At 45.2% G+C, this 13,097-nt stretch overlaps 2 protein-coding genes across 6 annotated transcripts in view; one reads left to right on the top strand and one right to left on the bottom strand.

Moving 5' to 3' along the window:
- LOC140074009 (UPF0462 protein C4orf33 homolog) overlaps positions 1-2,726 on the bottom strand; it is a 58,294-nt gene extending 55,568 nt beyond the window's left edge. Inside the window, exon 1 of one of the 3 annotated variants that reach the window (XM_072119404.1) lies at positions 2,540-2,726. The gene's annotated coding sequence lies outside the window, so the exon portion shown is untranslated. Of the gene's footprint in view, positions 1-881; positions 1,049-2,370; positions 2,469-2,539 lie in introns of those variants that run through there. The other 2 variants (XM_072119405.1, XM_072119403.1) reach the window with 2 other exon arrangements.
- Positions 2,727-2,737: 11 nt separating this feature from the next.
- SCLT1 (sodium channel and clathrin linker 1) overlaps positions 2,738-13,097 on the top strand; it is a 105,187-nt gene continuing 94,827 nt past the window's right edge. For 2 of the 3 annotated variants that reach the window (XR_011849201.1, XM_072119401.1), the window contains exons 1-2: positions 2,738-2,896; positions 10,839-10,885. Coding sequence is in view for 2 of the 3 variants with exons in the window: in XM_072119401.1 (XP_071975502.1) it covers positions 10,849-10,885 (37 nt within the window). In the remaining variant the exon portion in view is untranslated. The remainder of the gene's footprint in view (positions 2,897-10,838; positions 10,886-13,097) is intronic. The other variant, XM_072119402.1, reaches the window with a different exon arrangement.

Below are 13,097 nucleotides of genomic sequence, written 5' to 3'. Positions count from 1 at the left end.
CTTTTGTAGGGTGCTACCTGTCAACAATATGTAATATAATTATCTATTTAACTCCTTCACACTCCATGATGTACCTGTACGTTATCGAGCTGTTAAGGATGTATGAAGCGTTTGCTACATATTGAAGCAAAAAGCCACTGCTTTTCATGGGTGGCGACAGCCTCGGGTTATAGAAAGAAAAAAAAAATGTTGAAATCACCTCCCTAAATAATAAACATGTAAGGTATTGCTGGTATATAAAAATATAATAACGGTTATTTACGCTGTTGGTCCCTGTAATGGACATTAGTGTCAAAACGCCCCTTTTTTGCCATTTTGCAACACATAAAAAAAATTTACAAAAAGCAAGCAAAAGGTCGTACAATTCTCAAAATGAAAACGTCATCTCAACTCGCAAAAAATGACACTGTACACAGCTCCATACCCTAAAGTATAAAAAAGAAGATGGCAAAATGAAAAAAAAAAACATTTTTCAATGTTTTGATTTTTAAAAAAAATCTATTAAAACAGAGTAAAACCTGTATGAATTTAGTATGAATGTACCAAACAAAGTAGAGGTGTTATTTGGAGCATACCGTAAAAGTCGTAAAAACCTAAGCCACAACAAAATGGTGCAATTTGGTTTTTAAGGTGAGGAGTGAAAAATGTACGAAAAAAGGTCCTTAATCAAGAACATAAATATTCAGTTTTATATTTATGGCTGCAAACCCATTATTTTTGCACTGCACTACCATCTCCTTACACTATTACTTATTCTATGCTACTGCCCCTAACACATTACTATCACCTTACACTGCCCTAGTGGTGACCACTGCATTTCTGGTATTAGAGGTGACATAGAACAAGGTAATCCCCCACACTGATATTCTGTCCTTTCCTACCTTGTAGAAGTGGAAGAAGTTTCTGGCATGAGTTTCATGCAGACAGAGAACAGCGCACTTCCTACTTCTCCAGGACAGTGATGCGGGCAGGACAGCTAGCAGCCACACACATACTCACTGCACATGTGTCATCACTAAGAGCTACTTCCTAATTCCTAATGACGTCAGGATCATGTGACCAGTCCCTGGCATGGGAGAGGAATGTTTAGAATGAAGCGTGAGAAGGAGAAAGACCTGGGAGTGCAGGCTGTGTCAGAGACATAAATACAGGGGATGTCCAGTTTCAGGAAAGAAATGTTATTGTTAGGTTCAATCAAGTTTATATCAATTTTATAAATTTGTGTTTCTAAGTGTCAGGAAAACTGAGATATTAACTGTTAAAATGGCGTTGGGAGTGACGTTTATATATAAAAATCGCACCTGATATTCTCACTTTAAACCTGAATATCTCCGGATACATGGCACCTAGAAACACAATTTTAGATTCATTTGAAAGAAGAGATTCTCCACTTTGCCATATATATATATATATAGCATCACCCCTAGTAACACATATATACACAGCGCCACCCCTAGTATACATAACATACAATACACCCCCCCCCAAGGAGTACAAAGATATATACAGCGCCCCCACTAGTGGCATAACAACGGCTGTAGCACTTGGTGAGGAATTATAATAATACCCCCAGAGCAGAAAGAAAATAAATACTCAACACTCATTGCTCATTTTTGGCCCCTTTGGCCACACTGGGGCTTCTTTGATGTTCCATGGGCTGCTCTGCCCTGGGTCCTGATGCCGGTGCATACTATTAGCATCAGGACCCAGAGCAGAGTGCTGCTGGGAGTGGTAAGAATTGTATAGATGACAAGTACTTAGCGTTCCTGAGCAATTTCACACTGAGGGCAACACTTTCACACTTGCTTTTTTTACGCACTTGTTCTGTGTGTGCTTTTGGTGTGCAGAACTTGCATTGCACTCTGACACATTGTAATCAATGGGTTTTTTTCAGACTTGCATTCTTTTTCGCGCACACACGCGTATTTTGTTTAACGCAGATTTAAATCTCAGCATGCTCTTCTTTTGCAAGTTACGCATGTGAAAAAGCGCACCATACAAGTCTATGGGATGCATCAAAAACGCATTGCACTTGGAGACACATGCAAGTCCAATGCAAGTGCAATGTGTTTTTCACGCATCAATTGCCATAGAAAGGATAGAGCTCAGTCCTGAGTCATTTTCACGCGCGTTATCTGCGCGTGAAAAATGCATCGAAAATGCGTGTGAAAAACTGAGACACTGAACAAACTCTGACTGAAAACTGATTGCACTCTGATGAAAAATGTCAGTTTTTCACTGACCAAACCCTGATCGCACCCTGATCAGACTCTGACGTGATCTGCAACGCAAGTGTGGAAGGGGCCGAAGGCCAGTGCCACACGCATATATATATGTCTCTCTCTCTCTCCTCTCCCTGATAATGGTTACCTTTTATTCTTTATGTATTATCTTGTTTTTTATACGCAGACTTAGTTTTGTGTAAAAACCTGCGAATGAAAGTTTTTAAAAAAGTGTGCAGGGATGGTGCAGGAACGCCAAGGGCCCACCCACTCCTGGGACGACATGGGGTGCAGCTGCCATCACTGATAATAATCACAAATTCTGGTGAAGAAGCAGTGATAAATCTCTATTGTTCTTTATACTTTCATATATATTAATGTATATGCTTTCCCCATTGTTCATGTTCTTTCCTATTAGTGACTATTCCATGTGAGGACTGTCACTACACTGCAGCCACCCCTGGCCGTGCTGGAGTATTACACTGGCTCCAGCTTATCCCTGTCTCGCGCACTCACTAGCAGATCCCTCCCGCTCTCTACAAGCCCTTGTTGCCTAGCACCACTACTGCTGTGCGCTGATTAGCCTCCCGGTGTCATGTGACCCGGAAGTAGTCCTGTGTGTGTTGTGAGCGGTTGGAGTCTCCGTGCTGCAGGGCTTGTGGTAACTTCATAGTGTACGTTGTGTGTATGATGTGACTGCTATTGGTGGGAACTTGTGTTTCATTTCTGAATCTCAATATAAGTTGGATTTTATTATGTGTATTTGTATGGAATGAATGAGAATTGTAAGCAAAGTTGTATCCATTTGTTTTGTTCTGATATATGGACATATATAGGTATTATATATATATATATATATATATATATATATATATATATATATATATATACCTTTTTTCTGATCCCTCCTGATAAATTGCAGCTGTAAAGCACCCAGTGCCGACAACGGAGTGATGTCGGCACTGCCAGCATTTGGTGATGTCTACGTCCAGTGTGATGCAGCGCATAGTAGCAGGACAGAGTTCTTGTGACAGCCACTGGCCCAGGTTTTCCAGTGGTCCTGGGACCAGTTGTATCTGCTCCGACTATAATCGTTGCACCTCTGTATCTATTCACTTGAAATCGTAGAATGCCTCCATTGACTTCTACTCCTTCTCATGCCTCCATTGAGGCATGCAGTGATTTCATGTGATCAGATACGTACATAAGGTAGATGTTAATGTTTCTGGGTAAAGGACCTTGGATTACATGACCCTGGTCATGTGATATGAAGTGCTCAATGATGTAACAGAACTTTTTCTGTCAATGTTCCAGCAAGGTACTGTGTAAAACATTTGACACACTATATTTTTTACCTCAGAGCTTTATATGTCTGAAGTTGAATATTGGCAGATGGTCCACAAGTACTAGTTTCACACAGCAGCATGTAGTAGCAGTGAGACCAGTCAATCAGGAGCAAGGAAGAAGGGCAGTGCAAGTAAAATTTATAATGCATTAAAGGGCATCTGCCATCAGTTTTACTGATGGTGGACTGCCCTCATTTATCTGCTCATCCTGATTCCTAGGGGATAGAATTGTTTCAGCCATGTTCAGGAACGTCTGCATTCTTCTCATAATAACTTTATAAAAATATGTGATTGAGCCGAATATATGCACACCCCTATTTTTCATTATACCTGGGGGTGCACAGTCCCTCCTCCTTCTTCCACGCATGGTTGTCTTCCTCCAGCAAGGCAGATCGGGGTGCGATCAGGGTTTGGTCAGTGAAAAACGCACATTTTGCATCAGAGTGCAATCAGTTTTCAGTCAGAGTTTGTTCAGTGTCTCAGTTTTTCACGCGCGTTTTTGATGCAATTTCAATGCGTTTTTCATGCGCAGAAAATGTGCGTGAAATGGACTCAGGACTGAGCTCTATCTTTTCTATGGCAATTGATGCATGAAAAACGCATTGCACGTGCATTGGACTTGCAAGAGTCTCAGAGTGCAATGCGTTTTTCATGCATCTCCATAGACTTGTATGGTGTGTTTTTCACGCGCGTGACTTGCAAAAGTAGAGATCTGAGGGCGCGGTCCCACGGTGCGTTTGCAAACGCAGACGCAGACCAAACCACGCCCACCGGGGCGGTCCGCGGTCCGATCGCATCGGCGTTTCTCTATGTTTCTATGGAAAACGCCGATGCGATCGGACCGCGGACCGCCCCGGTGGGCGTGGTTTGGTCTGCGTCTGCGTTTGCAAACGCACCGTGGGACCGCGCCCTAAACACACGTTAAAAAAAATGCGCGTGTGTGCGTGAAAAAAAATGCAAGTCTAAAAAGACCCATAGATTACAATGGGTCAGAGTGCAATGCAAGTTCTCCACGTCAAAAGCACGCGCAGAAAACGCAAGTGTGAAAGGGGCCTAAGAGAATAGGGGCGTGCATATATTAAAAGATGGATAAGTGTGTGGAAACTCCAATCTAATCAAGTATTGCATATGAAAAATTGATATAAAAGCATAGAAAGCAAACATAAATTTGAGCAGATCTGCAGTGTATGATGCGACTCGCAGCACTCTAATTACTCAGAAATGCAATGAGGGATCAGCTAAATGTGAGCTAGTCCCAGGCACCTGAACTGGGTCAAAACATAATGTGACAGATATATCACTCCTACTTTGTGGGGAGGCAGCAAAACTCCCGTTCTGACGTTACCGACACAGTGCCCCCCCGGGAAAGAGATTGGGCTGGTGCAATAAATAGAAGAAACAAATGCCTAATTTGATAACTTGTCAACACCGTGTTATAGTGATTAACGCTGTTTAATATGTTATGCTACTTTTGTTTTCCTTGAAGCAAGTTGTTATCTTTTCTCATAATGCCATTCTTTTGGAAGGAGTGTTATGCACACCGCAAAGGCATACTCCATGTCGTATATGTGCAATGGACATACTGTGAATTTAAGACAATATGTTTATGTATTATTGTTTACAGCATATGACTACAATTGTAACGTAGAAAATGTATATCACTATGTATGGCTGATTTGTTATAAAAACTGTTTAAAAAAAAAAATGGCAGAGCCAAGAGGCACTCTGGTGGCATAGCCGGAGCCCCCTCCGCCTCATTCACTGTACATATTTTCATTAAGTTATTTTTAGAAGAATGACGACATTCCTGAACATGACACAAACAATTCCATCCTCTAGGAAACAGAACGAGCAGGTAATTGAGGGCAGTCTACCATCAATAAATCTGGTGGTAGATGTCCTTTAATATCATTGGACTTGCCTCAGGTTAGTTGCATATAACTTTACAAACTGATTGTGTAACATGGAAAGGAACCATTTAGGTAAAAGGGCAATGCTTTTTAATCATAGTTTTTTATGTAGTTTTTATTTTGGGTGGGTTAATTTAAATGTTAGGTTCTCTTGAAGTGGCCCCCACATATAATAATGCCCTTTCCTGTCACACCCACTCATTTATAATGCCTTCCTATAAAGCCTCCCATCTTAAGCTGCCTTCCTGTAATGCCCCCTGTTCTCTAGCTGTCTCCCTGTAATGCCCCCTGTTCTCTAGCTGTCTCCCTGTAATGCCCCCTGTTCTCTAGCTGTCTCCCTGTAATGCCCCCTGTTCTCTAGCTGTCTCCCTGTAATGCCCCCTGTTCTCTAGCTGTCTCCCTGTAATGCCCCCTGTTCTCTAGCTGTCTCCCTGTAATGCCCCCTGTTCTCTAGCTGTCTCCCTGTAATGCCCCCTGTTCTCTAGCTGTCTCCCTGTGATGCCCCCTGTTCTCTAGCTGTCTCCCTGTGATGCCCCCGGTTCTCTAACTGTCTCCCTGTGATGCCCCCGGTTCTCTAACTGTCTCCCTGTGATGCCCCCGGTTCTCTAACTGTCTCCCTGTGATGCCCCCGGTTCTCTAACTGTCTCTCTGTGATGCCCCCGGTTCTCTAACTGTCTCTCTGTGATGCCCCCGGTTCTCTAACTGTCTCTCTGTGATGCCCCCGGTTCTCTAACTGTCTCCCTGCGATGCCCCCGGTTCTCTAGCTGTCTCCCTGTGATGCCCCCTGTTCTCTAGCTGTCTCCCTGTAATGCCCCCTGTTCTCTAGCTGTCTCCCTGTAATGCCCCCTGTTCTCTAGCTGTCTCCCTGTAATGCCCCCTGTTCTCTAGCTGTCTCCCTGTAATGCCCCCTGTTCTCTAGCTGTCTCCCTGTAATGCCCCCTGTTCTCTAGCTGTCTCCCTGTAATGCCCCCTGTTCTCTAGCTGTCTCCCTGTAATGCCCCCTGTTCTCTAGCGCTCTCCCTGTAATGCCCCCTGTTCTCTAGCGCTCTCCCTGTAATGCCCCCTGTTCTCTAGCGCTCTCCCTGTAATGCCCCCTGTTCTCTAGCTGTCTCCCTGTAATGCCCCCTGTTCTCTAGCTGTCTCCCTGTAATGCCCCCTGTTCTCTAGCTGTCTCCCTGTAATGCCCCCTGTTCTCTAGCTGTCTCCCTGTAATGCCCCCTGTTCTCTAGCTGTCTCCCTGTAATGCCCCCTGTTCTCTAGCGCTCTCCCTGCAATGCCCCCTGTTCTCTAGCGCTCTCCCTGCAATGCCCCCCGTTCTGCTCTAGCTGCCTCCCTGCGATGCCCCCCGTTCTGCTCTAGCTGCCTCCCTGCGATGCCCCCCGTTCTGCTCTAGCTGCCTCCCTGCGATGCCCCCCGTTCTTCGCTATTTGCCTGGTCCAGTAGCCTAATGACAGGCAAACTTCTGATGTTTAAAAGTTAAGGAAATAAGATTACAAAGTAACATCAAAAAATTGTACGGAAACTGTGTTTGTCGCTTTCCAAAAGATTGAAAGTGATGACCTAATGTTAATCTCTCATGTACCCCTGTAGGCATTCAATAAATTCTAGCACAAGAACACCACAACTGGGTCAGTAACCCGTTTTAAGGCAACAGAGTACTGTTGTATTATTTTATAGCTTTTCCTAATTTTGTAACCTCTTGAACACCCACCTCCCCCCCTTTTAAAAGAATGTACTGTAAATTCTATCGAAGGACACCTGTCAGCTAAATAAGACAGGCTAGCTTCACATATTAATAAAGACATGTCCGATTTCTTTAGCTGACAGGTGCAGTGGCAGATTAACTGTCCCGTTGGCCATGGGATGTTCACACGACTAGGGGCCCGCTTAGCGTTCAAACCATGTCCACAGCAGAGCCCCCCCCCCCCACACCTTTACATAAATGTCCACAGCAGAGCCCCCCCCCCCCCACACCTTTACAGAAATGGCCACAGCAGAGCCCCCCACCACACCTTTACAGAAATGTCCACAGCAGAGCCCCCCCACCACACCTTTACAGAAATGTCCACAGCAGAGCCCCCCCACCACACCTTTACAGAAATGTCCACAGCAGAGCCCCCCCACCACACCTTTACAGAAATGTCCACAGCAGAGCCCCCCCACACACCTTTACAGAAATGTCCACAGCAGAGCCCCCCACACACCTTTACAGAAATGTCCACAGCAGAACCCCCCCCCACACCTTTACAGAAATGTCCACAGCAGAACCCCCCCACACCTTTACAGAAATGTCCACAGCAGAGCCCCCCCCCACCTTTACAGAAATGTCCACAGCAGAGCCCCCCCCCCACACCTTTACAGAAATGTCCACAGCAGAGCCACACCTTTACAGAAATGTCCACAGCAGAGCCACACCTTTACAGAAATGTCCACAGCAGAGCCACACCTTTACAGAAATGTCCACAGCAGAGCCACCCCTTTACAGAAATGTCCACAGCAGAGCCACCCCTTTACAGAAATGTCCACAGCAGAGCCACCCCTTTACAGAAATGTCCACGGCAGAGCCACCCCCACCCTTTACAGAAATGTCCACGGCAGAGCCACCCCCACCCCTTTACAGAAATGTCCACGGCAGAGCCACCCCCACCCCTTTACAGAAATGTCCACGGCAGAGCCACCCCCACCCCTTTACAGAAATGTCCACGGCAGAGCCACCCCCACCCCTTTACAGAAATGTCCACGGCAGAGCCACCCCCACCCCTTTACAGAAATGTCCACGGCAGAGCCACCCCCACCCCTTTACAGAAATGTCCACGGCAGAGCCACCCCCACCCCTTTACAGAAATGTCCACGGCAGAGCCACCCCCACCCCTTTACAGAAATGTCCACGGCAGAGCCACCCCCACCCCTTTACAGAAATGTCCACGGCAGAGCCACCCCCACCCCTTTACAGAAATGTCCACGGCAGAGCCACCCCCACCCCTTTACAGAAATGTCCACGGCAGAGCCACCCCCACCCCTTTACAGAAATGTCCACGGCAGAGCCACCCCCACCCCTTTACAGAAATGTCCACGGCAGAGCCACCCCCACCCCTTTACAGAAATGTCCACGGCAGAGCCACCCCCACCCCTTTACAGAAATGTCCACGGCAGAGCCACCCCCACCCCTTTACAGAAATGTCCACGGCAGAGCCACCCCCACCCCTTTACAGAAATGTCCACGGCAGAGCCACCCCCACCCCTTTACAGAAATGTCCACGGCAGAGCCACCCCCACCCCTTTACAGAAATGTCCACGGCAGAGCCACCCCCACCCCTTTACAGAAATGTCCACGGCAGAGCCACCCCCACCCCTTTACAGAAATGTCCACGGCAGAGCCACCCCCACCCCTTTACAGAAATGTCCACGGCAGAACACTACCCCCCCCCCCCCCTGCGCCTTTTACTGAATTGCGGGCTTCCACCCAGACAGCTGGAAACATTAGAAACATGTCCCGCAGTTGCCCTGTCAGCTGTAGATGGGGCATCACTGCATTAGTAAGTGCATTCTGTAATCTGGAGCTTTTTGTGAGAGGCGATTTATGCGGAGGCTCTCAGGTAGAACCTGCATGTGGGTGCACTCTGGCTTAGGCCGCATTCACACAACCATTGTGGGAAGGTATGCTTGTGCGGCTAGGTATATGTCCCCATAGACAACTATGGCTCCCCCTAGTGGTACGGTGATGTACTGTACACCGGAAAGGATAGAGCATGCTCTAGCTTTCTCCGCGTTTTTACGGCCATACGACGCTGTTTTGTATGGCAGGATCCTCTCTTCTTTTAGCTTCTTTAGCCGTCAATGAACCCTGGAACCCCCTCAGTCTTCTTTGCATAATTTTGTAAAACTTTTTTGTGTAAAAACAATGGCTAAAGAAACTGAGAGAGGGTCCTTCCATAGGGGGCACACACCTGTGTGTAAGTGTGCTTAGTTTACAGTCCTTTGTCCTGGTGTAGATGTCCTATAAAGGGACACTACATGCACCATTGATTCATTTAGTTATACCTTGTGTCAGGCCTGAAGGGAGGAGCAGGACTCTACGTTATAGAGATGCAATTAAAATGAGTCAAGCTCCTCAGTTCAGGCCCTGCACCATGGATTGTTCAACGAATTAGCTTTGAATGGAGTGTTCCTTTCATTGGGGACGCTGTCTGATGTCCGATTTCTACAGGAACACTCTATTACCTGATACCCCGGTAGTTGTGCCCGTGCGTATGATGGTGCTCTGGACCATGGCATTAAAGGGAACCTGTCACCAGGAGACCCATTTTTAGCACTCCCCCAGTCCCCACAGAGCATAGTACATACACTGCCAAAGTGTTTTTGTATAAAAAAAATTGGTTTTACAGAAAAAAAGATGTTATATTGTACCTTTCATTAGCATCTCCTGTGTGACTAGGATAAGTTGCCTTTTGGGAGGGGCTGGAAAGGAGTAGTTCCCCCCACCCTTGGGGTACAGCTTCTCCATGTGACCTTTTCAAATATATGAAAACACCCATCACTTGGCTTAGCGACGCCCCCTGCTCCTCTACAGCCAATCCAGAGTGTGGGGAGTTTTTCATATATTTGAAAAGGTCACATGTTTCCCAAGGGTGGGGGGGACTGCTCCTTTCCAGCCCCTCCCAAAAGGCAACTGCCTAGTCACACAGCAGATGCTAATGAAAGGTACAATATAACATCTTTTTTTCTGTAAAACCAATTTTTTTATACAAAAACACTTTGGCAGTGTATGTACTATGCTCTGTGGGGACTGGGGGAGTGCTAAAAATGGGTCTCCTGGTGACAGGTTCCCTTTAAGTACAGCTGCTTATGTTGCCATCATGCGCCCGCGCTCTGAGGGAAATACTCTAAGCATCACCTGCTAGAGGTGAGGGGGCTCGGCCTGTCTCCACAAATACTTTTATTCTCCTAATTGTATCCTTATATAAATAGAAATGTCATGGAAATGCTCTGTAAATATTAATGTGTAGCGGAAGCAAAGCTAGTGAGCATATAATAATACTGAATGTGACAAATTTGGTTGAGGCTATAATTAGAGATTGTTGTGAGCTGTTATTATATTGCCTTGAGCGGCAACAGTTTCTTGAAGAAGAAGGCGAGACAGTAATAGGGTTTTATTTGCCAACGCGTTACCAGCCAGTCTAATATTGGAAATATGCTGTGCTCTTTTTATTCATAATCGATCCAGCATTTGGGGTCGTCGCTTAAGTAATGAACCGTCATTATTCTCATTGAATCATTTTATTTTTTCATAGCTGTTGTAAGACATGTTATTTCTGAATTATTTACAAGTTAATTACATTGGAAGTGCTTTGTGTTTTTAGGAGCGGTGAAATGGCAAGCGTGGGGGCTGATTCCCGCCGAGATCACGGTGAGTAACTGATTGCACATATTCTAGAACATTATAAGTGGAAGAAGGTCAGCGGTCTTCTGTGTCTTTGGTACAACACTTTACAACCATATTCCTACAGATTATTTTTCATGTTTTATATTGGCACATATTTTGTGCTGAAATATGCATTAAAGTCGCCTCTTGTTGATTTTTATATGAATCCATGCTCCAATTTTGATAGTGTGGTTTCTTTCTGTGCACATCTGAAATAGGTGTCCTTCCATGGCATTTTACCATGTTCAAGGAAATCTACCACCTGGATGCAGTATTATACAGCAAACACACTTATAGTCTTCTGTGTGTCCTCTGAAATATGACCTGTTCTTCATTTATCTTCTACTGGCCTAGTTTTGGAGAAAATTGTCTTTTAAAATATTGCAAATGAGCCTCAGGGGCTCCTATGTAAATCACTACTGCCCGACTCCTCCCTCCCCAGCCAGAGAGTTGGTGACACCTGCCAGCCCCGTTAAGTATACAGCCAGCCTGCCAGCCCCGTTAAGTATACAGCCAGCCTGCCAGCCCCGTTAAGTATACAGCCAGCCTGCCAGCCCGCATAAAAAAAATATACTTGCATACATACTCACCTTCCATTGTCCTCTTCTGTCTTCTTTCCTCTGTAACAGCCGGCATAGGCGCGGCCATGTTATCTGTCAGTCGGCGCATACTATGACGTCACCAGTGGCTGCATCATAGTATGCGCCGGCTGGCTGATCGCATGGCCGGCTGTTACAGCGATAGAAGACAGAAGAGGACCAGTGACAAGGATCCGGAAGACAGAAGAGGACCAGTGACAAGGATCCGGAAGCCAGAAAGTGAGTATGTATGTTTTTTTTTTCTCTTGTTGACTTGTGTATAAGCCGAAGTAAAATTTTTCAGCATTTTTTGTCCTATACACAAGTATATACGGTACCAATCTCCCCCATGCACTCCATCTTAGGGTGCTGTCTCAAGTTAGCACCTTGATTCCGTTGAGAGCCAGTCAGTGAAGCAGAGGTCTGCGTAGTTTCATGTAGGGGGATGGGGACAGAACTCTGGTAAGGCGGCTACAAAATTCCCTTAATCAGGGGCGATGTGGGGTATGTCTTCAACCACTCGGGAAGGCGGGACAGAGTTAAAAAACCGGGACTGTTCCACTGTATCCGTGACGGTTAGGAGCTATAAGATAGCTATAAAATAGACTCCTAAATAAAAAAAGATAATCATTGTATCAACAAAAGACAATATTTGATATTACAATTTATCTCCTCCACCCTGCACAGATCATGTTTTGAAAGTTTTGCCATAGAACTCAACGGTCTAAAAATCAGGAGCAGTCTCCGGCATTTTCTGGCAGACTCTAATGCAGAGAGGCTAGTGGTAAACGGAGGAACTGTGGAGGATCAGGAATGAGGACAACCTGTCTAACAGTCCTTTTCTTCCTCTATAGGGAACCTCTCAGGGGGGTCACTTAATCTACTTGATATAGTGCTGTCTTATGCAGGCAGTCGCTTTCATTGCATGATGACATGACACATATTTCATTTTTTCTATGTCATGCTTTGTTTACTTGATAAATGGGCTAATAAAAGCCTATGATTATTATTGTGGATATTAATCTGACTCTCATTACCCTAAATCACATACAATAAAAGTCTTTGACATTTTAAAGCACCCATTTAAGGCATGGTTAATGAGTTTCCGTCTGTCACCTTGCACATCTGCTGTGCTCCCCAAAGTGTGTGCTTGTTAGTAGAGATGTTTACGAGCTTCAGCTCCTGCAATCCTCAGGTGAATAAGTCATTTCTAGAGATCTGTGTGTGCTGTGTCTCATTTGTACTGAGAATGGGAGGTCTTGGACATGAGATTTTGATATATTTACTTTGCTTTCGTCTGAAACTATTATTTTTTTTAAGTATTTTTGATTTTCCCAATTTTATAACTACATTGGAAATTAACCAAGACAATAATTCTGATACTATAGTCCAGCATATTGTGACATTCAAATATCAGTAACTTGCATGGGAACATCAGACATAATAAACCCACTGGGGTTTGACAGCATAAACACCAGAGATACCATAGTCTGACCATAACAACCAACCACACCAACAGACATACACACAAGACAAACAACTTCACCCCCTCTACAATAGCCTCGTCCCAACACTACACAGAAATCAGAGATGTCTACTTTCTGTTGCATATTAAGTTT

The sequence above is a fragment of the Engystomops pustulosus genome, chromosome 1 (genome assembly GCF_040894005.1).
Source record: "Engystomops pustulosus chromosome 1, aEngPut4.maternal, whole genome shotgun sequence".
NCBI lineage: Eukaryota > Metazoa > Chordata > Amphibia > Anura > Leptodactylidae > Engystomops > Engystomops pustulosus.
This window is presented reverse-complemented; position numbering and strand designations above follow the sequence as displayed.